Below are 25,726 nucleotides of genomic sequence, written 5' to 3' on the forward strand. Positions count from 1 at the left end.
GACACCACGTCCTTAACATTTACACTGCACATATGAAGTTAAGGACATGATGTCCTAAAGTTTAACAACAGGAAGTGCAAATACAAGTTAAGAACATTATGTCTTTAACATTTACATTGCATACATGAAGTTAAGGACACCATGTCCTTAATATTTACACTATACACATGAAGTTAAGGACATGATGTCCTAAAGTTTAACAACAGAAGTTGTAAATACAAGTTAATGATATTATGTCCTTAACATTTACATTGCACACATGAAGTTAAGGACACCATGTCCTAAATATTTACACTGCAAATATGAAGTTAAGGACATGATGTCCTAAAGTTTAGCAGCAAAAGGTGCAAATACAGGACACTTTGTCCTAAATATTTACACAACACATATGGCTAGCACAGGGATATTTTTGTTCGACGAGTAAAAATTTATTAAGCACTGGCTAAAGAGTAAATACATTTAAAATAGTGGTTAAAAAGTGAAGATATCTCTAATCAGTGGCTATCTGTGCACGTCCCCCAAAACAGTCCAACCCTTATACATTCAGGACCATTCTGATCATTTTCTCGTCCACCTCTCATTACTAGCAAAACATGTCTAAACGAAAACGGGATGCGGGAAATGGAGAAGAAGAAGAAAAGCACCGCGGCTCAGTGAAGATGATGAAAGGTATACGAATTTCTTTTGGACCTAAACTTTTTGGCACTTGCTACAGAGAAGTAACTAGTGCTAGATATCATCCACCAAATCTTGTCACATTCATTTGAAGCAGATTTCGTGATTCAATCGCTCTTTCTTCTTCTTGAAATCATTAGTAAAAGACATAAAACTTTCAAGATCTTAACATGCGTTTTATAGTAATATTATTATTTATATTGGTAAGATGTAATTCTTAGAGAGTAAGATATTATCCATAAGTTTGGAATACATTACCTTAGATCTTGTGGTAAAAAACTTTATTTATCAATTCAAAGTTCTAACTCTACTATTAAAAAACATGCAATCTTCCTTTTTTTTTTTCTAATAGTTTTACAATGACTTTGTAACTCTTTTTTTACAAATTACGATATTGTCTAATTAATAACAAAATCATAAATTTACTATTAAAATTTTTGAGGCCCCAAAATAAAAGCAAAGTCTTTATTAGCTCCCCTTTGAGCCGCCCCCCGAATACCAAATACAAAAGTATACTGAGAAAGCATAACTTTCAGCCAACCCATATATCAATTATTCTGGTGAATTACAATATACAAAATGAGATGAGATCAATCTAGCACAAGGTTGATGTCAAATCAATTTAATCATTTCATATACAAATAAAATTTTCAAGAAAGGCTACAAAAAAGGCAAAGGGAAGATACAACAAGAAAAGAGGGATTCGATTACCCATAACACTGGTACCCCATACAACCGGGGGGGGGGGGGGGCGGTAAGAAAAGCTTTGAAACCAGGGGAGAAAAATAATTGAAACATAAAAAAATACAACTAAGCACACTGAATGCCGCAGTGACTAACTGGCAACTCAGGTTTTGAGAAGGCCTTTTTCTCTTGTGGTAAATCTGCAGAAAGAATGAATAAACAGAGCACACTGCTAATTGTTGCAGATCTTGATCCCCAGACTATGCTGGTACCATTCTTCAGTATTGTTGCATGACGCAGCAGACACACTCCACATTAAATTCTCTTCTAATTTTAGCTACAACCTTCAATCGGAGTTTGAATCATAGAAGTCACTGGGGCAAGGTGTCATGACTTCAGATTCAAGAATCTGTACAACTCTGTGCATGGTGGGCCTCTCCTCAGGATTCGAAGAGACGCATTGTGTGGCAACTGAAAGCAGGGCATCCAAGCTTTCCGTCTGTACCCGTTCACAATGTGGATCAACTATCTCCCGTTGTCTACTCTCAGTAGCTAGAAAATTCAACTGCATTATGGATATAAGATTTAAGATCAATACGATAACTCAGAAAGTCAGGTTTATGAACAGAAGGTCCCACTGGCCTTGGATAGAATACGTCAAGTTGTAAACTTCCTTTTTTCCTTTAGGGGGAGGGGCCGTTGCCCATTCAGCAATAGGCAACTCTTCTTGTTTGCTTTTGATATGCAGAAACTAGAAACGTGTAACATAAATGGAAAATAAATATATAGTGGAAGCTCCGATAAGGTTTTCACTTCACATGATTTGATTAGCACGAAAACCAGAAATTCAGTCTTTAAATTGATTAGCACTTGCATTTGGGTCATCTGCTAGACTGGCAGTTGCTTATTTCGAAGACTTAATTTTTGTTTTCTCGTCAACAACATAGTTTTGTGCTTCAAGCACTACTTCCAACCTATAAAGAAATTAAAGAAAAGAAAAACTTAACCCATCCCTCAATTCCTCTGCCATACAAATTTTTGAGCAAACTGCATAGATCATCTCTCTAGTGTATATCTGACCTCAATATTTCATTATGCTCGTTGCTCATCCTCATGTATTTTCACATATCAACAACTGCCCTTCTACCCACTGGAGCCAAAATATCTATACTAGAGTGAGTTCCAGAATTAAGTTTAACAGCTACAATCTCTATACATGTGGAGAAATTACATCTCTGATTTGTGGTTCATAGTGTTCAAATAATGAGTAGCATGGTGATTCAAGCTATTAATAATATCATACTCCTTTCCTGTACTCAGAACCTTTCGTTTCTAGAAAGATGAGTTTCAGTTGCACAACTTGCATCAAAGTGGAGACATCCCATCTATTATTTCACCTATTAAATAACATTTCTAAAGTATTTATCTTTCAACTCCAAATAACATTTACCTTGACAGTAGATTGTCATAAAATTATAGATTTTAAAGACTACAAGTTAGCCTAATCAATCAATGGAATGTCAGGAATAAGAAGAAAGAGACCATAAATTTGAATAAACTCAGGCAAGAAGAAATTAGTGGCATTACATACCCAGCCAACAATGTTGAGGCCCTTCTCAATGAATGTTGCATCAGTGGGCCGCTTCCCACTTACTACTTCAAGAACCAGAACTCCAAAACTATAAACATCAGTCTTTTCTGTAGCTCTACCACTCTGCATGTACTCTGGAAAATAAAGCAAAACCAACAGGTCGCATAAACAACGGAAAATGTGCAACAGATTAGAAAATAACATTTACCAAACAGAGTACAGTACTAGGCATCTCCATACATGGCTACGAGAACTAGGTTCATTAAGAATAACCAATCTTTGATCCAAGCTCTTACACATCTGCTTTTATTGTAGGAAATAAAAAAGAGCTTACTTAATACAAACTGATGCAGCAAGACACTGATTGCATCAAAAAGCAATATTTCATACTGCGTCTTCTTTGGTTTTTTTTTTTTTGATAAGGATTTCATACTGTGCCTTCGAAAGACCAAAATAAGAAGCTTCCACAATTGAAAATTTTTCCTCTCAGTCCCTCTGTTATTAAACTAAACTTCATATTTTCTAGTTGAGACAAAGGAAAGCAAGTATGAAAAGAGGAAAAACTACTGACAGTCGTGTACTTAAAAGAAGAGTTGAAACATGATTATTGATTACAAACAGAGGAAAACCAGACAACACTCTCACAGTTACAATAAACATGAATTAAACATGAATTATTTCTTCATACTTTGGAGTTACGAAATGTTTACAAGTGTCCAAAATTTGAAGAACATATATGTTAAAGCATGTGTGTACCTGGAGCCAAATAGCCAAATGTGCCAGCCACAATGGTTGTGATGTGAGACTCCTCATCCTCCAACAACTTGGCCAGTCCAAAATCAGATACCCGAGCCTCGAAATTTCCATCAAGCAAAATGTTACTAGACTTTATGTCTCGGTGTATTATTCTAGGGGAGCAATCATGATGTAAATATGCCAGCCCTTTTGCAGCTCCCATTATAATAGTCAACCGTGCATCCCAGTCTAGTTGTTCAGATCTCTCTGTATAGAAACATTAAAAAAAAGTTTCATGTATAACTGGGAAAGCCTTTTTAATTCAGGACTCTAACATTCGCTAGAGCAACTACAGAAAATCCTCAACAGCAAGAGCAAGTTAACAAGTCAGAAGATCGTGCTTAGGCTATTCATCTTTTTTCACTTTTCTTTTTGATTTTTAACCGCAAAACAACCATTTGCAGAATGTCATTGACACTTACATTCAGGTATTCACGTTGGCTTCCACTTCTCACACAAGAATGCGAGGTTGAAATTGAGTTAGCACATTTTTTTTAATTGTGATGAGTCATTCTTTTGAAGCCACTATACTACGTTAACATATATTTTGTGTTTTTTTCTGAAGACTTGCAACGTATTACTCTTTAATTTTGATTAGTATGGTATATAATTGGCTAACCTCAACTATATTGTCATGTCTTGAGTCCCTTTTTGTTGTGCCTATTTTATATACCAACTCAAACACGGCTGCAAGCTGGCTGCCTTCTGAAGGCAAAACCACACCATTTGACGTTCTATATTCAATGTTCTATAGCAACATTATGATATGCAATTTAAACTCTATTATCTCCACATTAGACTGCTTCACCCTGTCTATTCCTTTCAGTTTTTGGGAATAAATTTGTCAAATAGAAAAAAAAGAGTATATAGCAAAGAAAGCTCCAGACACAAGTTTCAGACCTATCACAGCCTGAGAGAATTGAGCAGGACTCTATCATCTAAGTGTCCGCTACTTTCCACTATTCAAATACCAACTTGCTACTTTAGCTCAACTCAATATTTCTAATTTTATGGAGACAATATATTAGATTGTCTTATAACAAAATGATATATTGGATTGCTAGTGGTAGTGATATTTAATTGTCATCAAGCAGCATAACCTAATGTAGAATGAAGAGCAGCACATGGAAGATGCCAACAGCATTCCGCTATGATTACTCAAGACTGCAGCGAAAATGAGGCAAAATGTCCAAAGTATTTCCACTGAACCCCAGTGTACATGCTAAATTCATAAATAAGCGGACATCCTCACCTACCATAAGCAGCAATAATTAAAAGCGGAAGAATATCTCACCATGCAGAACTTCATCTAAGCTACCTCCGGATAAGAAGTCATATATCAACAACTTTGATGTTGGAGAATTGCAATATCCTCGCAAATTAACCAGATAACGGTGTTTAATGCTTCCGAGAATTTCAAGCTCTCTTTCAAAAAATCTATCAAATCCCTCATTCATCTTAACAATTCTTTTTAAAGCAAACACATTGCCATCGTCCATTGCAAGCTTGTAAACGGTACCAAATCCCCCAGAACCAATTATGTGTTCTTCATTCAAAGCCTCCAACTTTTTGATGATATCTTTCGAAGAGTAAGGCAAATCTCCATGAAACATCACAATGGATGCACCTAAAGGATTAAGAATTTCGATAACTAAACAAAAGGATTTGATGTAAGGAACTAAAAAGGACGAAACAAATAATAAGAACATCAAAATAGTAGTTTCTGCACGGGTTCAGGACCTGCACCAACATCCACTGCAAGGCCTCTGCCGTCATTTTTACCCAGTCTCTTGTAGAGGAAACAGCCCCAGAAACACATCAGCGCCACCAGTAGCAGTGCCCCAACAGTTGCAGAGGCACTTATGAGTAGTCGACCAGAATACTTCTTCTTATTTTGGTTTTCGGCTGAAAAGATTGCGGATCAGATGTTACCATGAAACACAACAAAAAAAGGAAACTAGGAAGAGTAGAGAAGGAAAAGACGAGATACAGATTCAACTGAACATGTCATAAAGTTATACACTCAACAAATCACACACCTACTTAATGCTTGAAGCACAGGTATAAGAAAAATAATCAAGCTATAATGTAATGCTCTTATTTTCATTGACGGAAGTGTTCGGAGATCAGCGTGTGCACCTCGACTATTCCATCGGGTACCTACTACCTCCCACCAATCTTAAGCAGATTAAAAGAAATCACCTAGTAATATTTTGCCTCCGCTAGGATTTAAACCTGAGTTTAAATCCTCGACTATTCCATCGGGTACCTACTACCTCCCACCAATCTTAAGCAGATTAAAAGAAATCACCTAGTAATATTTTGCCTCCGCTAGGATTTAAATCTGAGACCACATGGTTCTCCTCCCAGACCACTAGGCCACACCCATGCGAGCAGCCATAATGTAATGCTCTTCACACATTATATACATACATAATACTACAAGCACATATAAATTATCTGATTCAACCATTTGAAGTACAAGGTTTTGTCTTGGTACAGGGAGGAGAATATTCCTAAGCAATGTTCTCTTAAATATTTCAGTCAATTTCAGGTGAGAGTGGGTATACAAAAATATAACCTAGATAAAACTCAAAATTTAAGGAGAAAAACTGCTATTTTGAATGTACAATGTTATGCAGATGAGGGTTAAATAGTAATGATGTGTGCTGCTTTTCTTGACATAGGAATAACAGAAAGATGAGTTCTGATATTTCAGCAGCAAAAACACTAGAAGGTACCCTTGACCATATGAGAAAACAACATCTATGTAGATACAGGTTTATGGCCTCTTACAGATAAAACATGAAGTCAACTTAATATCTTTTTTTTGAGAATGGTAACAAGCAAGTCAACTTAATATCTAACGACAATTTTATAACGAACCATCTCACATATAATATTTACCTGAAATGGGGGGCTGAGAAAATGATGTAGGACCTCCGGCATCGCACACCACATTAACTTGATGGCCGCACAATTTACGATTTCCGAGAAAGCTGTCATAAGTTAAAAATTGGAAAATGATGTATTAACAAAGTGACAAGTGCTTAAGTTGTCAATTACCATTGTAAGGTCATAATTCATATCAAGGTGGTCATTCTATGCACATGAAATAAAGAACAGGGTCTACACTAAATGCTACCCCTACTATTCACTTGCCAGTCAGTCATGGACCTTCAGAACTGATGGATCAGATGTAAGAAGAATGAACTGGTCACCAAAGTCCTCAAGATTACCTGAGCATTGACTACAATTTCCTTCTATGTATTTTGAATACAAATAGTTGGAAAATAAAGCAAGATACTGGTATTTGATAAAAGTAACATGCTTAAGATAATAGAAAAACCAATGCAGAGAGTATTTAAACAGGTCTTACCAATAAAAAGAATTAGAAACTTTAGAAAACAAAGATAAACAACAGCATATACAGGTACTATTATGGTATCTACTAAATAGATGATCAGGCAGCGTTTCATCAGGAAAAGAAATGATCAAGAAGAACAGATCTAGAAGCTTTGACAATTAAAATCAACTCAGCATGAAGGAACTTAGAACGTTGGGACTTACGATTCATTTCCAAAGTTGGCAAGGCGCCCATCACTAGGTATTTGCCCAACCAGAAAATTAGTTGATACATTGCTGTAAACATTATATATGAGAACATTAATATGAGTTGCCAAACACCCCACCTAAAGAAGATCTAGACTCATAGTTAAGATAAATAATTTCTAGGGCACTCACAAAGAGGCAAGATTTGTCAGCTTCCCAAGTGATGCAGGGATGTTTCCGCTGAGCGAGTTGCTTGAAAGATCTCTGCCAAAGTTAATAAACCAGCATCAATTGGGTTAAGCTGTAGGAGCACTAAGTTCGATTGTTATCTTATGCCAATTGAGACAGCTCATAAGTCATAACATACAATATGCAACAGATAAATAAAAGTTCCCAAAATGATTAAAAAAAGAATTAGAGATCGTTTCTACATCAATTTGGTTAAACTGTTAGGGCACTAAGTAAGTTTGATTATTATCGTTTGACATAGCTCATACCATATAATGTCTAATAGAAGTGCAACAAGTCAACAATACACTGAGCACCTTTATTGTGATAAATAAAGGGTAAGTTTATTGATTTCCAGCAATAAGTTTATGAACTGAGCACTTTCTAAAACAATGAAAACTCAAGGCGAAAGGAATACTTTTCTTTGTCTTGATATTTTTTGGATAGCTAAATCAAGTTTCCTGTCCCTTTCCTCGGAGACTAAGATCATGGACCAAAACTGAAGTCCTACTTTTGTGATGAAAAATTGTCCTATCTGTCCCACTTATCTCCACAGCCCATATCCTTGAGAATAATTAAGAAAGCACAATGGACATGGTCGTATGTTCTCAATGTCCAATTTGTACAAGATGCCTGACCTGCTATGTTTTCTCATCAAATCTAGATATTCCATTTTATGTTGCACTCTTTACCTTTTAGTCTGTTCCAAAAAAAACTACACCTTAATATATATGAGAACAGTTTAATTTTAAACTTCTCATTTTACCCTTAATGACATGCTTTTATTTTGGTAACTAACTTTTCTTATTAATCACCAAATGGGAAATACAGAAAAATAGCTGAGCTATCACAGCTAGCTATCCAAATACACCTCAACTACTTAATGACATACTTTTATATAAATGTCATTGAGCGTTTAAAACCAGAAGATCCAAATGTACCTTTTATGCTTGAACTCTGAGCCCAATAAAAGTGCCACATAAAATGAAAGGAAGGAAGTACTATCCAATACTAATATAAAATGTTGAAATTAAGAATAGATGAAGGAGAGTTTTTTTACAAGCTCCCACTTTATAAAGTTGATTTGACTAATGTTTTTGGGCATGCTTAGAAAAAGAAGCTTACAGGTTCTCAAGCTTAGAAAGGTTCCCCAACTCATCGGGAATCGATCCGCTTAAATAATTGCCCTGCAGAAATCTGCATTAAAGAGATTGGAAGTGCCTGAAATTAGTTGGCAGTATACTGATAAAGATTTAGAGCAAAATGTATGCAAATGCAAAAGAAAAAATCCCTTGAATTTTCGTGAGCATATCAGAACTGAAACAACGGCTTCAGATTTTTAACATCAAGGTTAGTACTTATACCAAAGACCATATAATCTAGTATTGTTGAAAATTGTATGCCTTCTTCAGTTGAAGCGCTCAATATTTTTAAAGATTGAAGTTGTCATGTTTAATTTTAATCATCTAATTTTTTTTAGTCAAGTTAGCAAATTTTCATTAATGAATGGGCCAAAACAAAAGCACCCGTATACAAGAAGTATACCAAAAAATAGAAAAGCTATGTTTCTCTACGAAATACACCCATATGACAAGGAACTTCATGGGTGCACCAAAAGAAACAAGGGAAAAGAGGCTACTCCTTAACCATCTAATTATACATGGACATTCAAGCATTGCAGAGTAGCCAAACACAATAGTCATTTTGAGCAATCCTAGAACATATTTTAAGTAGAATTTAGTTCTTCTAATAAAAAAGTAACAGTATATTAAGCTATTACACAACCCAGTGTTGTTAAAAGCGACCGTTTCCTCGCTTAAAGCGAGAAGCGATGCGAAGCGAGACATCTGGTGGCGCTTCTCTGATCTGAAGCGTATCAGGTACACAAAAGCGATCGCTTCCCCTGAAAAAGCGAGAAGCGAGGAAGTGAACAAAGCGACAGAAGGGAGCGCTTCTCTTTATAACTGGGCTGCCAAATGTTAATTAATTAAAAAGGCTCTCTTTTTTTTAACTTCAAGATCATCAAAGTTTGGTCCTCCTCCTCCTCCTCATCTTCTTCTTTTTCTTTTTCTTTCACTGTTTCAGTATCCAAATAACAGCGAAATGCTAGCGAATTTTTTTTTTCCCCTTCAATTCTTCTTTTTCTCATTCTCCTCTTCTTCTTCATTTTCTTTCACTGTTTCAGTGATAAGTTGCAGCGAAATGCTGCCCATTTTTTCGTTTCAGTTATACTGCCATTTTTTGGCATACTTACTGCCATTTTTTCATATCATTTATTCTTAGTTGTCTATGCAGTATTTATTTTATTGTCATTCTCCTCTTCTTCTTCTTCATTGTCTATGCAGTATTTATTTTAATATTTTTTTTAAAATTAAAAAAAATATTTTATTGTCATTCTCCTCTTCTTTTTCTTTCACTGTTTCAGTGTCCAAATAGCAGCGAAATGCTAGTGAAATTTTTTTTCCCCTTCAGTTCTTTTTCTCATTCTCCTCTTATTCTTCATTTTCTTTCACTGTTTCAGTGACAAATTGCAGCGAAATGCTGCCCATTTTTCGTTTCAGTTATACTGCCATTTTTTGGCATACTTAGTGTCATTTTTTTCATATCATTTATTCTTAGTTGTCTATGCAGTATTTTTTTATTTTTTTTTGATAAAGTAAGTGATTTCAATAGATGGCATCAAGAAGATGCAAGAAGTACATGATTTGGCATTTGAGCTTACAAAAATATTCCGGCTCCTATACATAATAGGCTAAGCCAGAGCTAAGGAGCTAATGAAATCCAAAAGATGATCAATATTACTGATAGGGTACTGTCTAGACCAACAAAACAAATTGGCAATACACATAGCCTTTAAAGAACCTATAGGAGTTGAGTTTCCATCAAAACATCTCTTGTTTCTCTCTGTCCAAATGCACCAGAAAATACAAGCAGGGACCATTGACCAGATTTCCTGATGGCTTCATCAACTCTCTATAAACTCCAGCTCTTATAAGCGTCCTTGACTGTGTAAGGGATGACCCATTTGAGACCAAAAAGTCAAAAAAACATGTACCATATGTCTGAAGCCACCTCACAGTGTAGGAGCAAGTGGCAGGTACTTTTAGCTTTCTTTTGACACATGTAGCATCTGTTAGGAAACTGGAAGTTCCTTTTCATTAGGTTATCTTGTGTGAGGCATACCTCATATAATGCTTTCCAGGTGTAACAGATAACCTTTAGTGACAGCTTGATTCTCCAAATAAGTTTCCAGGGCCAGTTATCTATCATGGGATTACTAGAACACATCTGTTGATATCCCACCTTGACTGTGTAGATGCCTCCACCATGATTCCCCCATTTAAGTCTATCCACAGCTTGGGAGTTAACATTGCTTTGTTGTAGTCTTGCATAAAGATCTAGCAGCTCGTTTATTTCCCAATCATGCATGTCCCTTCTGAACTTCAAGTCCCAATTGACCCCTTCCCTGTATGCAGCAATAACCGCATTAGGATCTTGGACTATGGTGAACAAGTTAGGGAATGCAACTTGGAGGGTAGAGTTTCCAAGCCATTTATCCTTCCAGAATCTGATGTATGTACCATTCCCAACTTCAAAGTGGATGTTCTGAGCAAAAGTACTCCATAATTTGTTGATGCCTTTCCATAATCCCACACCGTATGGAGCACTTGAGACTTTTGAACACCAGTGATTCATTTCTCCATGCTTGGCTTTGATGACAACTTTCCAGAACCCAGAATCCTCCATATTGTATCTCCACAACCACTTCATCATCATGCTTTTATTGTGTGCTGCTAGATCTTTGATTCCCAACCCCCCTTGAGTTTTTGGTTGGGTAACCTTTTTCAGTATTTATTTTATTATCATTCTCCTCTTCTTCTTCATTGTCTATGCAGTATTTATTTTAATATTTTTTTTAAAATTCCGCTTCACTTCAAAAAAGAGAGCGCTTCGCTTCTCGCTTTAAGCAAAAAGGGGCTTGTCGCTTTTCCTCGCTTCACGCTCTTCACAACACTGCACATGCAACATCAAGTCCTTTTTTCAATTGCCTTTCAATATTTTGGGTTCAACATACCTCCAATCTCTCATAGACTCATAATAGGCCCTATCTAATTTTCAGACAAGCCTATCAAATGCAGTATATCATGTAAACAAGTTGGGATCCTCCTTTTCATCCAAGTGCTTAATAGTGATAAACTTCAGAATCTCGATAGATGATAAATAAATATGCAGGTTACATCAAACAACTACATTGCACACTTACAAAGATTTCAGCCCTGTACAATTTCCTAATTCAGGGGGTATACTCCCATAGAGGTTGTTCCCATGAAGAGCTCTGCATTTTCATACATGTTAATGTAGAAATACTAAAATCAACGTATAAGAGAACAGGAAGGGAAACATACAGAATCTGCAAACTGTCTAGCTTCCCAATATCTGATGAAATAGGTCCACTTAGCTTGTGATTGGAGAGGATCCTGGATGATTCAAGACAACAATCACCTTTAGCAGTTCAAATGAGATAAACTTCCGAATGCAATTAGCAACATTTGGAATGGCAAGTGAAATAAAAGTTTGATGAAAATTAAATCTATTAACTTTCTACTTAAATGGCAAGGAGTAGCAGAGAAGAGAGGTAAAATGAATCTGCAATTAATAATGTCAATGCACAATGAAAGCAAATGAAGCTCCTTCAGAAGAAGGAATGGCAAGTTAAATAGAATTATCTTGAAAATTAAATGTATTAACTTCCAGCTTAAATGGCCAGAAGTATCTGAGAGAAAGGTAAAAGAATCTGCAAGACGACATTACGATTAATAATGTCAAACCACAAGGAAAGCAACTGAAGGTACTTCAGAATAAGCCACTATAGGAAATCAAAATAACTTTTTTTCCTAAGGAGAATTGAAAGATAAAATCAAAATAACTTCTCAGTTTGGAGATAATCCAGAATTCTGCAATAAGGATACCACCAAACAGGATAACACACATGGACTGAAACTACAGAATATGATATGACATTGAGCCAACTTAGTCAATAACTTGAGTAACTTTGTTTGAAATTATGTTGGGCTTGTTGATTGTTGATTTTTCCTTTATTATTTCCTAGGAACTCCCATACAGTATTTGTCACCACAGTAGAGTTTAACCACCAAGTTCAGGATGGATAGGTGTGGTTCCTCTACACCTATCCAAAGTTGGACAGAGAAGAATAAGAGGTCCAGATGTATTCAACCAAGACATTGCTATCTCACCACAAGCTTCAACTAGGTACACTATGCAACAACATGTTTTCAACTACAGCAGATGAACCCAAAGATGATTTAACACCTACCCAAAACCAAGCTGAATTTCGAACATTCTAGTTCAGAAAGCTATACTTTCCCCAATAAACATTATAAGGATCTTTTTTCAGATATATTATAAAGAATAGACTTCTCTCATATGTTGACAAACTCCCAATGATGGTTACTCATTCTTCTTCTATTCTGTTGACAAGACAGTTGGTGTTCTTTTAAAGGGAAACTACTAGGCTTCTTGTATGATCCGCCGTTCATTTGAAGAGAATTAATTGAGATGATGTAAAGGAAAACAACATATGGAGTTACAAAATATCCTTTAGCTTTTCCACAAGTCTTTGCAACTTCAATAGCTGTACACAGTTCAAATAGTGTTAGAAGCCCTGGGAAGGAATTGGCTACTTAAAATATTCAACTTTGGCAATTTTTTAAGTAAAAATCATTTAAAATTCGCATTGTGGAAATGTTCATAAGAAATATTGGCGTGAAGATAATGAGGTCAGCATTTGACAAGTATAGCAATCAAATGGTTGTTAAAACGTCAGCCCAGTGCAGAAGCAAGATACCTACCAAAAAGTGCAGTAAAAAAGCAAGATAAAGAAAATCCAAATCTCAAATTCAGCACTATATTCATTTTCGGAACAAGAACATCAGTTCTACAAGATAACAAAAATCCTATAGCGAGATAGAATCTACATAACCCCCTATAGCAGTCAAAATTAACAGAGATAAAGAACTAATGGAGTTACTAGCACATGATATCCTACCAATGCAGATAAACACATTTGTTTCCAAAATATTTAATTTGCCCAATAGCTAGAGCCAAGACAATATCACCACAATTACAGATGATTTCAATAATATTTCAACAGATACTTACAAGGATATAACTCTCTTGGACTTCAGGTCACACTTCACGCCTTTCCAGCCACATGGATCAGCATCTTCTGGTCTCCAATGCGTAAGAACACCGTCTGAACTTGGTATTGCGGTCCTAAAATTAACAAGTGCTTGACCTGTAAACATAGAAAACTACGTCATTTATGGATTTACCTGTAATGCTTACAAGATGGGATGGGTAACAATGTCAAAGCTGAGGCACCTTATAGTTCCATAACATATTGACTATGCTCTTTCGATTTTAAACAACTGAAAAACCAACTTATTCGTATAAGAACTAAAGGCTTGGCAAAATCTTATTTCTATTACCAGAAGAATATCGTAAACAAGTTTAAATGGGAATTCGCCTCACAAAACTTCCACTGAAATTTTTACAAGTAACACTCATTGAATAAGAAACTCAACCAGAGAACTGGAAATCATATAGCATCTTCATCAAGTATGCCATAAATTATCACAAACTCCGATATTCACATACTTTCATTTTATGTGACGCAGTTTGACTTGGCATAGAGTTTAAGGAAAAAAAGGAAGACTTTTAAACTTGTGGTCTTAAAATCTTAAAGGGTAAAGCTCTTGTGAGGCTTTCAATTTATCTTGCTATAAAAACTTCTCATTAAGGGTAAAATGAGTAAAATGGAAAGTTTAAAGTTAAAATATTGTTTCCAAATATATAAATGTATCATTCTTTTTGGAACAGACTAATAAGGGAAGTGTGTCGCATAAATTGAAACGGAAAGAGTATCATATTACGACTTAGAACCTAGACTATAAACAACATGAACAACCGAGGCAGGAAACCGAAGACAAGAGTAATAACTATACCATCAGGACTGAGAGCTTGTGCAACTTCTACAACAATGAAAAATAACAGTACGCTTAAAAGCAACAGCTCCTGCAATTTCAGATAGAAGCTGCCCATCTCGGCACTGGTCAAGCATAATAATGTTACTAAAAATCATCTGATACACAAAGCTGCGCTGCGCCTCCTTTGGACATACAGTTGACAAGTTGATGACACCACAAATAAGGCAGCAGAAAAAGATAAGGAATGTTCCCTGGCAAAACACAAAGTCACAAACATCCCGTTATGATCAAGGAAACATTTCAAGTGTTGAACTGAAGGGGAAAAACATAATTTTTAAATAAATGGAGTAACAAAACCAGAGATAATTCTCAAAGCAATTCATTCAGCTATCGCTGCTGGCCACTTCATAAACTAAATAGTTGTCTGATCCACACTTGTGCACTAAAGTTACCTTCTTTAAATCCCTCACTTCCATTATTTTCAGAAAAGAGAAACCCTTCTAACTCATACTTAACATTTCAAAGTGTTATAATAGTGAAATTCTGAAGCTTTATTAGCTCTATTCCAACTCCCCACCAGGAAAAAATTGAAACCAAACTTTTTCTTCTTCTTTTATAAGTATGCAAGCAGAACAATGTACAACTGCTGAAGAACTCAGTACAACATCCAATTCCACTAAATAAATAAAAATACAAAAGAACCTACAAATATCAAACCCCAAAAGAATGTGCAACTGTTGATGCACACAGTACAACTTAAAAAAATTAAAAAATAAATTTAACAGAAATATCGAAGCAAATAAACAGAGCCAGTAGTACCTGTGAAAACAATCTTAGATTCGATCTACAAGTGAGTATCCTTGGCTCATTTCAGCACAAAACACATAAAGAGAGAGAGAGAGTGTGTGTGTGTGAGAGAGAGAGAGAGAGAGAGAAATGTAAGTGTTGTGAGCTGTAAAGTTGGAAGTGTAGTACAGAAATAGAAAGAACCAAAAAGAAAAAAACACAACAAAGAGAGAAAGAGAAAAAGAAATTGGTTTTTTTCCTCTCTCTCTAAAAGCTTCTCTTTGCTTTGCTAATTATTCGCTATTTGTAGATTTGAGATTGAGAAACACAAATGGTTTTTAGAGAGAGAAAATAGAGAGTGAGATGATGGGAACTAAAAGTGGGGTATCAGTGTGAGCCAATGACAGTGGAAGTGGGTTCGCACGTGTGAGTCTGACCTCTCCACACGAGCGACCGACGCTTGTGCTTGTACACAACACAGCTGTGAAACCACGAGTTGCTGGTTTGTTAGAATAATAATAGTAATTGGTTTCTCTTTTCTTTCTTTTTTTTTTATAAATATTAGTTATTCCAAACTCATTAGTTAAAATAATTTGATTCGTCTTAAATATTTTATTAAAATTCAACTTAGTTTGTTTGATTTTCTTTAGGTACAAACCAATCTAAAACACTAAAATATGTAGCTATTATTTTACTTATCAAATAAGATATCCTAATAATAATGTGATAAGATATCCTAATAACAATGTGATTTTACGTGATTTTAAAAAATATCAAAATTAATCAAAATATATTGACATTAAAGAAATATCGAGACGATCATATACATAATACAATAACTATAGTATATATTTCTTAAAATAACCAATCACACCAAACTATTAATACCTATTGTCTCGGTCAAAAATCCATGTATGAACAATCGTTTTTAGTAAAAAAAAACAATTGCATGTTAAAAATATTTCTTTTAATCCATATTATTAAAAAAGAATAGTATAATATTAAAAAATGCTCCACAAATAAATTCAAAATAAATACGTTTCTCTCGATTCTCACAACAGCAGACGGAGAGAGAGATGACAAGGGGGAAGCAGAAGATCGAAGCACAGAAAAAAAATGCGGAGAAGAATCAGAAATCAAAAGGGTCTCAACTTGAAGCCCGAGCCGTTGGTCTCAAAGTCGTATGCCCCATTTGTAAAGTAAAGTTTCTATCTTTACCTCTATTTTTTCATTTTCCTTTAAGATTCTTTTTTGGGCATGATATTTTTTTTATGTAGATCAGTAGATTTAATATGTTAATCCTACTTCTTAATAAAATGATTAAATCAGGCTGTGATAGACCTAAATTTAAATGTTCTTCTTTAATTGTTTTGTGGTTGGGGGTGCGGGTGTGCGAAGGGATTCATGATGAATTTACATATCCCATAGTTAAATTGGTGTTGAGTATTTTTTTTTTTATCGTAAGGAGAACGATGGTGTTCCGAATCAGCTTGAGTGCACCTCGATGCAGTAGCGATGCCAGGAATTTAGTAAGGGAATTCCAAAAAAGAATGTATAAAACGTAAGACCTAATGTATGAACCTATGTCAAGGGTATTATCCCACACTGTGGGGGTTTGGGGAGGGTAGCATCTACGCAGACCTTACCCCTACCTTGTAAGGATAGAGAGGCTGCTTCCTTAATAGTTTTTATGTATTACAAAAAAAATTGGTTTTTATACGGTGTAATTTTTCGGCAAAGCGGGTTCGATTGAATCCAAGCTCGGTCATTGCCTTGATGGATAGACACGGGAGTATGGTAAACTTGTCCACCAAGGATGAAAGAGATAGGCTCACACCGTAAAGCTCTGTAGCTTTTAAATATTTATTTGGGCTAATTATGTGCCTAATGATGAGTTTAAGGTACTCCCAGGATGCGTAGGAACCCACATAAGGTGGGGTGATTATTATTTTAATGTTATGTGTATATATGTGTATATGGATACACCAATTGATTCACCAATTGAGAAATGGAACTCTACGATAATAAGTAGCTATAGGTAAATTTTTAAACTTGTGCTTAAGACGTCAAATAGTAGTGATAAATGACACTTTATGCAACGACTCGAGGATAAATACAAACACTGTACTGAAGCTTTGTTCAAAGGAGAAATTGAGGTTCAAAAGGGATTAAATATTAATTCGACATATATTGAATTCATGGGACAAGACCCATAATGGCGTGACTGCTAGACCTAAGGGTGTCTTAAAAGATCTCTTTGAGTGCAAAAGAAAAACTAAACTTTTGCCTTGGTCAAAGAATTTTGAACACAACATATGCTCAATTTTTCTTATGTGGTAGCCATGAGCCTACAAAATACTAATTATAATGGGCATATATAAATTATTGGTCAAAGTCTGAAGGATTATACAAGTGATGGCTGGGAAAGGAGCTCTATTTAGTGTCCATAAAGGAAGAAAATTCCAAACTTACTTGGTCTTTGTCTAAAAACGTACAAAAAGCATATATATTTATATTGCTGGCCCACTATCCTTTACTTGAAATTGTTACATTATGTGTTATATAGAGAAGGATAAGTGGGACTCTAGGGAATTCAAGGACGGTCGAAAGGGGTCATTCTAGTCCTTTAAAATTGGAACCCCAAATCTCTCCTTTGGGTCACTTGGTTGGAGAGAAATGCAGTAGTTAGGTGCTGCTCCAACTCTTTCTTTGCAATGTCAAAATGGTGGCTTGGGGGGGAATATAATAGAGCTTGAATCGAGCAAAGGTTTTGCCAAATCAGCAAATGGAAAATCATCATTATTGCTTCTTTGAAGTAGCGTATATAATGTTTTTTGTGTTTTTTATTATTATTTGAAATATGAATAATTATATGTAAAGTTTAAGATGAAGATTCAGTTTACAGATGATTTTGAGTAGAAAATACCATTAGATTGAAGTATTACACAAACTTATGAAACTTGGGTCTTCGAAGTTAAAGTTTGAATAAAAAGATGATGAATAGTGTTTCCAAAATTTAGATATGAGTTGTTTAATGATATTAACGACTCAAATGAATGGATAAATACTACTCCCTCCGTTTCAATTTATGTGAACCTATTTCTTTTTTAGTCCGTGCCAAAAAGAATGACCACTTTCCCTATTTAGAAACAATTTACCTTTATGCAATGATTTATAGCCACACAAAATATATGTGCCTCATTTTACACCACGAGTTTAAAAGTCTTCTCTCTTTTCTTAAACTCCGTGCCCAGTCAAATGGGTTCACATAAATTGAAACGGAGGGAGTATTAAATAGATTTATGGAGTGACTCGTGTCGAAAATGAAGAAGTTGAGTTTTAAAGGACTTATAGCCAAGGGATGAACCCAAATGAGTTAAGTTGATTTTAAGTAAGCAAGAATTTTTGTCGATTGATTGTCGTTGGAGACATTCGACATTGTTTCAGGTATTGGAAGGGTTGAGCGTGCTGAGACTCACTCCACTTTAAGGCTTTTGAATTAAAGAATGATCTCAAGTATATTGAAATGAATTTGACTATGTATTTGTATGTTCAAGGGGACGAGTGAGCGTACATTATTTTGAAACAATTCATCTCTAAATTTTGAAAACACTATTCATCATCCTCTTGATTCAAATCTCAGGTTTTATAGGTTTGTGTAATACTTTAATCCAATGGTGTTTTCTTTACTCAGAATCACCGTCTAAACTCAATATTTTATCTTAAACATTAGATATAACTACTTATATATCAATATATCAATAGTAGTAAAACTCACAAAGAAATTATATGAGTTACCTCAAAGAAGAGCTAATAGTGATTTTTTCATTTCCTGATTTTTTGTTCATAGAAGTTGTGTTATCTTCCCCCATTTCGACACTGCAAAAGAGTTGGAACAACATATAACTGCGGGGTTTCTCCAACATGACCCAAAAAAGGAATTTGGAATTTAATTTTAAAGGACTAAAAATGACTCATTTGAGCCGTCCTTGAATTTTTTGGAATTGTCCTATTTATCCTTTTTATATAATACATAAAGTAACAATTTTTAAAGCCAAGTAATGGATAGTGGGGCAACAATATACATGCATGTTGTACGTTCTCTTAGACAAAGCCAAAAAAATCTTGGATGTTCTCCTTTTGCAATTATTCCCAATCACCCTCTAGGCATCATTCTAATCATATGGATTCTGACCCATTTTATCATTCCAATTTCTCTCCAATAATCTTAACTGCAGCTGCCTATTTCAGAATATATAATGAGCTTAATTATCACTTAAAAGTACTATTTAAGACTCTGGGTCTTCCATCCTATAAATTGACATCTATTTACTCAACCTGTTATAAGAACTCCAATCTTATTGGTCATGAAAAATGGATCCGGTAGCTCCCCTCATTATATTAAAAATTCATTTTCTTAATCTGCATAACCCATAACATACATATACGTGTAACTCATCAAAATAGGAGAGCCACTCAAACATTAAGTTGAGTTTAAAGTTAGCGAAATTCTCTTAGGAGCTACGTAAGTTGTTGCTAGGATTTGAACCTGAATCTCCTGGTATTACTCTTATGCTTCAACCACTTAGCCATCCATTTGGGGACGTGTTGACTGTTGAGCATAGTTCTTCTTTGACTGATTTGTATAGACCTAGATGGAGAATAACAAGTCTTGAAGGAACAAAAGATGCTTTCAAAGAAGAAAAGAGCTAAATGTTGTTTTAAGTTTAGATGTTTTTAGAATATGTTTTGTTGGCTTAAAGGAGATTCTGTCATTAGCATTTCTTATATTTTTAGAATATTTTTTATCCTTTGAACATAGAATTCAAATTGAGAACCCTACTTATTTATTACTATAAAAATGAAGTGAAAAGACATTACTTTATAGTAATATAATAATTTAATAAGTTGTCACTGCGTTGTCATTGTGACAATCTGTCACTGGCACCGCCGAAGTGTAAGCAACTATCTTTTGCCATAATTCCTTCTTGGGAAGAAAAGGCTAGAAAAGTTTAACTATTCAAAACATGGAGTTATAGAAGAAGAAACAAGAGAAAGTGTGAAAATAAATTTGTGGAGCAATCAAAGATTATGGGGCCCACTAGTTTTTCTTCTTTACAAAATTTTCTCACTTGACTTTGTTATACGCAAAAGATAGTTTTAGTCATTAGACTTGTACGTCTGACAAAGTCAAGTGAGGGTATTTTGTAAAGTGTGAAAATAAATTTGTGGAGCAATAAGTGTGAAAATAAATTTGTGGAGCAATCAAAGATTATGGGGCCCACTAGTTTTTCTTCTTTACAAAATTTTCTCACTTGACTTTGTTATACGCAAAAGATAGTTTTAGTCATTAGACTTGTACGTCTGACAAAGTCAAGTGAGGGTATTTTGTAAAGAAGAAAAACTAGTGGGTCCCATAAATTTTGATTACTCCACAAATTTATTTTCACACTTTCTCTTATTTCTTGTTCTTTAACTCCATGTTTTGAATAGTTAAACTTTTCTAGATTTTCCTTCCCAAGAAGGAATTATGGCAAGAGAGAGTTGCTTACACTTCAGCGGTGTCTGCGACAGATTGTCACAATGACAACTTATTAAATTATTACATTACTATAAAGTAGTGTCTTTTCACTTTATTCATTTATATAGTAACAAATAGGGTTCTCAGTTTGAATTCTATGTTCAAAGGATAAAAAAGTCGATCTCACATTTTATTAGAGAATTTTAGTTGATTTTGAAAGTCCTAAATATTAAAAAGATAATTAAATTATCATTTTTTTCAATGTAAAATTTATTTTTGAAAGGTAAAATCTAAATTTTTTCATTAACCACTTTATTAGAGTGTAAAAATTTCAACCAATCAAATATGTTCAAGTAAAATTCCAAAATTGAGACTACTTCGAGTTACAATTGTTGGTGTTATGTGCCTTTTAATATTAACGTGCATTATTTCTTGTGAGATAGTGGCTATAAATTTGCAAGAAAATGGTCATTATCCTTGGTGTAACTCATGAAACCACTAATGCCATGATCTACCACTAAAGCTTATATTTTGTAACTACATGTCCATGTTCTACTATTTTATTATTCCACTACCTTATGATTTGTTTCATGAAAGAGATTACACTTATAAATAGTTATGTTTTTTTCCTTGTGTTGAGTATGGGAAAAGTGTTGTAGTATGTATGAAAAAAGTGAGGTTGGTGCCGTGAAAAAAGAGAGTTGAGAACAACAACCCAGTATAATCCCACTAGTGGGGTCTGGGGAGGGTAGTGTGTACGCAGACCTTACCCCTACCCTGGGGTAGAGAGGTTGTTTCCGATAGACCCTCTACTCCCTCTCTCCAAGAACTCCCCACCTTGCTCTTGGGGTGACTCGAACTCACAACCTCCTGGTTGGAAGTGGAGGGTAAAGAGAGTTGAGAGAAGAAGAAAATTTTGTTCTTCAACTTATTCTCTACAAAAAAGAATATTATTTTGTTGATAAATTATGACCTAGGTCCTGATAAATTCAATGAGCTATAACAACAGTAATTTACGAATTGATGTGGTTGCTTATTACTACAGGTAATATGACCGTAATTTACGACCTAGGGCCTGTTGGATTCAATAAACGATAATTTATGTTCCAGTAGTTACTACTTTGTATCGAGGTAGGTCCTGGTAAATTCAATGAGCTATAACATCAGTAATTTACGACAATCCATTTGGGGACATGTTGCGCATAGTTCTTCTTTGTCTGATTTCTATAATTAGGTGGAGAATAATAAGTCTCGAAGCAACATTCTATATGTGCCTGAGCTTGTTTTAATATGTAGTTTGTTTAATACAGACTGCTAAGAGTGTTTTGTCCTTGTTCTTCTCTTCTTCTGTCATGTCATTAATTAGTACCTGTAATTAAAAATGGTAGAGGAAATCAAGGTCCTTCTAAAGTTTCTTCAGCTAAGGATGGAAGGCCTCCCCATTATAAGTTGGTATTTTCTTAAGATTGTGTAGACAACTAGGACCATACCCATGTTGTTTTTGAGACAATAATGGTGGTGTTCGAACCAACCTGTTACTTAGCACAAGTGCCAGGTAAACTGCCCACCAAGGTTGGGATAGATGGAATTGAGGTGAGTGTTGTAGTGGGATTCAAACATGGTATTTGTAGGGTTTTCCGCTAAGCCCCAATCATTCAACCATCCCTTGGGGACACCCGAGTTTGCTTTTGTTATGCATAATTATCTAAAGATGTTTCATGTTTTGCCTTTTGCAGTGTTTTGTTACTAGCTTGGCGTGGTGTTGTCAAGTTGACGTTGTTTGTCTTTCATCTTGTCTGTAGTTTTAGGAATCACATGTTAAAGTTAATGCAGATATCATCTAGAAACTTGGAAGAATATTACAAATGTGAGGGGTAGCTGAATTTAGGTTCATGTGTTCTCTCAGAAGCATCAGGAGTATGTGTTCGTATTTATGATGTTGCGAGTATTTTTGTCATTCTATGTTTTAGGTTTTAATGTATCTTTCGGATTTTCCACTTAGTCATTGATAAGTCATCAACATATACAACAACAACAACAACAACAACAACAACAACCCAGTATAATCCCACTAGTGGGATATGGGGAGGGTTGTGTGTACGCAGACCTTACCCCTACCCTGGGGTAGAGAGGCTGTTTCCAAATGACCCTCGGCATCCTTCCCTCCAAGAACTCCCCACCTTGCTTTTGGGGTGACTCGAACTCACAACCTATTGGTTGAAAGTGGAGGGTGCTTACCTCAACATATACTTGACCAAAAATAAAATGTCATCAACAAAACAAATGAAACCACTAGAATTGTGCCTAGTGGTGGCTGATGAATTGAAATTAATATCCATAAATCTTGCTTGAGATGAAACGAAATAAACTATAACCTATAAAACATACTTTGAGAGCACTCAAGGGTGCTCAATGAAGTAGGTTGAGAACCATGAGGTCTCAGGTTCAAATCCCACCGGAGGCAAAAACACTAGGTGATTTCTTCTCATTTGTTCAAGTCTTGGTGGACAGAATTACCTGGTACCTATTGCTGGTGGGAGGTGACATGTATCCCATGGAATTAGAGGTGCACTCAAGCTGTCTTGGACTCCACGCTTATAAAAAAAGATATACTTTGAGATTAGTAACTTTTGACTGAGATGTGCCACAAAAGAAAATGTAGTCTTAGCTAATGTATACCTGGGTATTTACGTGTTCTAATTGATCTTGTTTCATACCATTTCGTATTCATCAGAAAAATTAATTGTGGCAAGTTGGAATATGCTAACTTATCAAAAGTTGGAATATGCTAAGTTGGCATTCTACTCAAAAGTTGGAATGTGCATCCTTCCGTTATCATGTTTTTCTGAGGTGCGGCCTTGGTGGGAAGAAAGTCATTGCCAGCTCTTTGAACGAATACGCTCTTGGGCCGCAGGAAGAGCATCTCTCTCTGTCTATTCAAAGATCCGAGACTGCTAGTTAAGTTGGTGATATTGGTTCCCTGTCCCTACTCTCCTATCTTTCTCACCCTGGTTGCGCTCTGGCTTAGTGTGATTAAACTGTGAATCGAGTCAGGAAAAAGAAGTCCATCTCCAGGCTTTAAAGAAGAGAAGAAAGACCTGGCTTCAAGGGAAATGCTTTAGGAAAGAAAGATCCCAAGCTTATGCTGAATTGAGAGTGGACTTGCCTTGGTCTTCTGTGAGTTCCAGAGAGCTACAAAATTTTAGACAGTCTACTTTTTCACCGGAAGAACAACGAAACAAGGAGATCAGATTAATGCCTTATCTTAAATTGTTTTCCTCCTCTCTTGGATTTTCTTTTCTGCTAGGAAGTAGAATCTTTTTTTAATCAGGGTAGGATGCCTCTTTTAATATTAAGAGGAAGTTGGATTAGACAGAGCCAAGAACTTCGCCAAAAGGTGTTAGAATATAAAAAAGTAAACCTGAAGAAGTTATAAGGTGATTCAACATATAGTATATATACATTAAAATAAATTTTGACCTAGCTACACTATAACTTTTTGGCGAAGGGGTGACATCCGTAGTCTAAGGTGGCTCCACCACTGTCGGTAAGAAACTGTTGAATCTAACTACTATCACCCAGTAACAAACATACTCGGCTTGCTTTCCTACAAGCTGTTTATCTTTAAAAGATTAACGTGTGATTGGTTCTCTTTGAGAGGAGTAGCCACAGAGAGATTTGAGTTTCAAGTAATTTCAAGGAAGGCTGCGTACACACTACCCTTCCCAGACCCCACTGCTAAGTCATGTCTAATATACATTACTAGAAAAACCTGATCTCAGCAGTGGCTCAAGAAGCTTACAAAGGTAAACGTTACTCTGGAAAATTGGAGCTCCAGGGTAACTTGACCAAATATTTACCTTTTTACATGTTTTATTAAGTTCAACCTTGAAAATTCCATTATACCTAGACTGAGAAAGGTTTTGAAGAAAAATTGTTGTTCGTATTTTTTATGCGCCGTTTAGACAACACGGGTTTATACTAACACAGTACTTTGTTAGTATTACTAGTTCTGTGTTACATGATCATCAAATTTTTACTTACTCTCTTACTGAGGTTGGAAACTAAACTGCAGCAGCGTTTCTCAAGGCACGTTGATATCGCGTCTTGTTCTTATGTTTAACTGATGAAGTCTGTTGCAGTTTGCAGTGTACAAGTATTATAGAAATCACAGTTCTGGTTTTAGAACTTCATTTTTGGGCAGTTTTGTCTTAACTACTTTCTTTTTTTTAATATTCAGGCGCAGCTAGCAAATCAAAATCAACTTGTGGATCACTATGGCTCTAAGCATCCAAAGGAAAAGCCTCCAAGCAACTCAGGGCAATAATATCAATTGCTTTTGAGAGCTTCTTGCTTGTGTTCTTCAATCTTGAAAATGAGTGAGGACTGTTAAAAACTTTGTGAATTATAAAGAGTGGATCTTGTTTGTGAATAGATCAAGCAGAATACAAATAAAATATTAAACTGATGGAGTCTTATTTCTCTCTCTTTCTTGATAACCCCTGTAACCCTGCATAAAGGAAAGGGTTTTTACCACATTTGGCCGCTCGACCAAATATAATTATAGCCCCTAGTCAATATACATATATTATATATTAATTATGTATAATATATGTATATTTTACGGATGGACGGCTATACAGTGTAAAACAATTTAGCCTATTTCCCAAATATAATTATAGCCCCTAGTCAATATACATATATTACTCCCTCCGTTTCAATTTATGTGAACATATTTCTTTTTTAGTCCGTGCCAAAGAGAATGACATCTTTCCCTATTTGGAAACAATTTGCCTTTATGCAATGATTTATAGCCATACAAAATATATGTGCGTCATTTTACACATGTTTAAAAGTCTTCTTTCTTTTTTTAAATTCTGTGCCCAG

General features: G+C 35.3%; 1 protein-coding gene and 2 long non-coding RNA genes across 3 annotated transcripts; 2 read left to right on the forward strand and 1 right to left on the reverse strand.

Annotated features, from left to right (window-relative positions):
• Positions 1-200: 200 nt before the first annotated feature.
• On the forward strand, positions 201-2,205 carry LOC138903567 (uncharacterized). The gene is made up of 2 exons (XR_011412842.1): positions 201-669; positions 1,605-2,205. It is a non-coding gene; the product is annotated as an uncharacterized lncRNA (long non-coding RNA).
• Positions 1,189-15,648, reverse strand: LOC104101723 (LRR receptor-like serine/threonine-protein kinase FEI 1). The gene is made up of 14 exons (XM_009609222.4): positions 15,352-15,648; positions 14,551-14,783; positions 13,706-13,841; positions 11,932-12,003; positions 11,790-11,861; positions 8,651-8,722; positions 7,490-7,561; positions 7,316-7,387; positions 6,653-6,744; positions 5,486-5,650; positions 5,040-5,372; positions 3,707-3,952; positions 2,951-3,084; positions 1,189-1,924 (listed from the first exon to the last, which is right to left on the reverse strand). Exons 2-14 carry the CDS (start codon positions 14,645-14,647, stop codon positions 1,706-1,708), a joined length of 1,782 nt encoding a protein of 593 aa, XP_009607517.1. The 5' UTR covers positions 14,648-14,783; positions 15,352-15,648; the 3' UTR covers positions 1,189-1,705.
• A 486-nt stretch (positions 15,649-16,134) lies between these two features.
• Positions 16,135-25,317, forward strand: LOC104101724 (uncharacterized). The gene is made up of 2 exons (XR_687535.4): positions 16,135-16,517; positions 25,080-25,317. It is a non-coding gene; the product is annotated as an uncharacterized lncRNA (long non-coding RNA).
• The last annotated feature ends 409 nt before the right edge of the window (positions 25,318-25,726 follow it).

This window comes from Nicotiana tomentosiformis, chromosome 12 (genome assembly GCF_000390325.3).
Source record: "Nicotiana tomentosiformis chromosome 12, ASM39032v3, whole genome shotgun sequence".
Taxonomy (NCBI): Eukaryota; Viridiplantae; Streptophyta; class Magnoliopsida; order Solanales; family Solanaceae; genus Nicotiana; species Nicotiana tomentosiformis.

Coding starts and splice junctions, on each gene's coding strand:
- LOC104101723 (XM_009609222.4), bottom strand. CDS start 14,647: ATGGGCAGCTTCTATCTGAAATTGCAGGAGCTGTTGCTTTTAAGCGTA. Junction 7,562..8,650: donor CTTTCTAAGCTTGAGAACCT/GTAAGCTTCTTT, acceptor TAACTTTGGCAG/AGATCTTTCAAGCAACTCGC. Junction 7,388..7,489: donor CTGACAAATCTTGCCTCTTT/GTGAGTGCCCTA, acceptor TAATGTTTACAG/CAATGTATCAACTAATTTTC.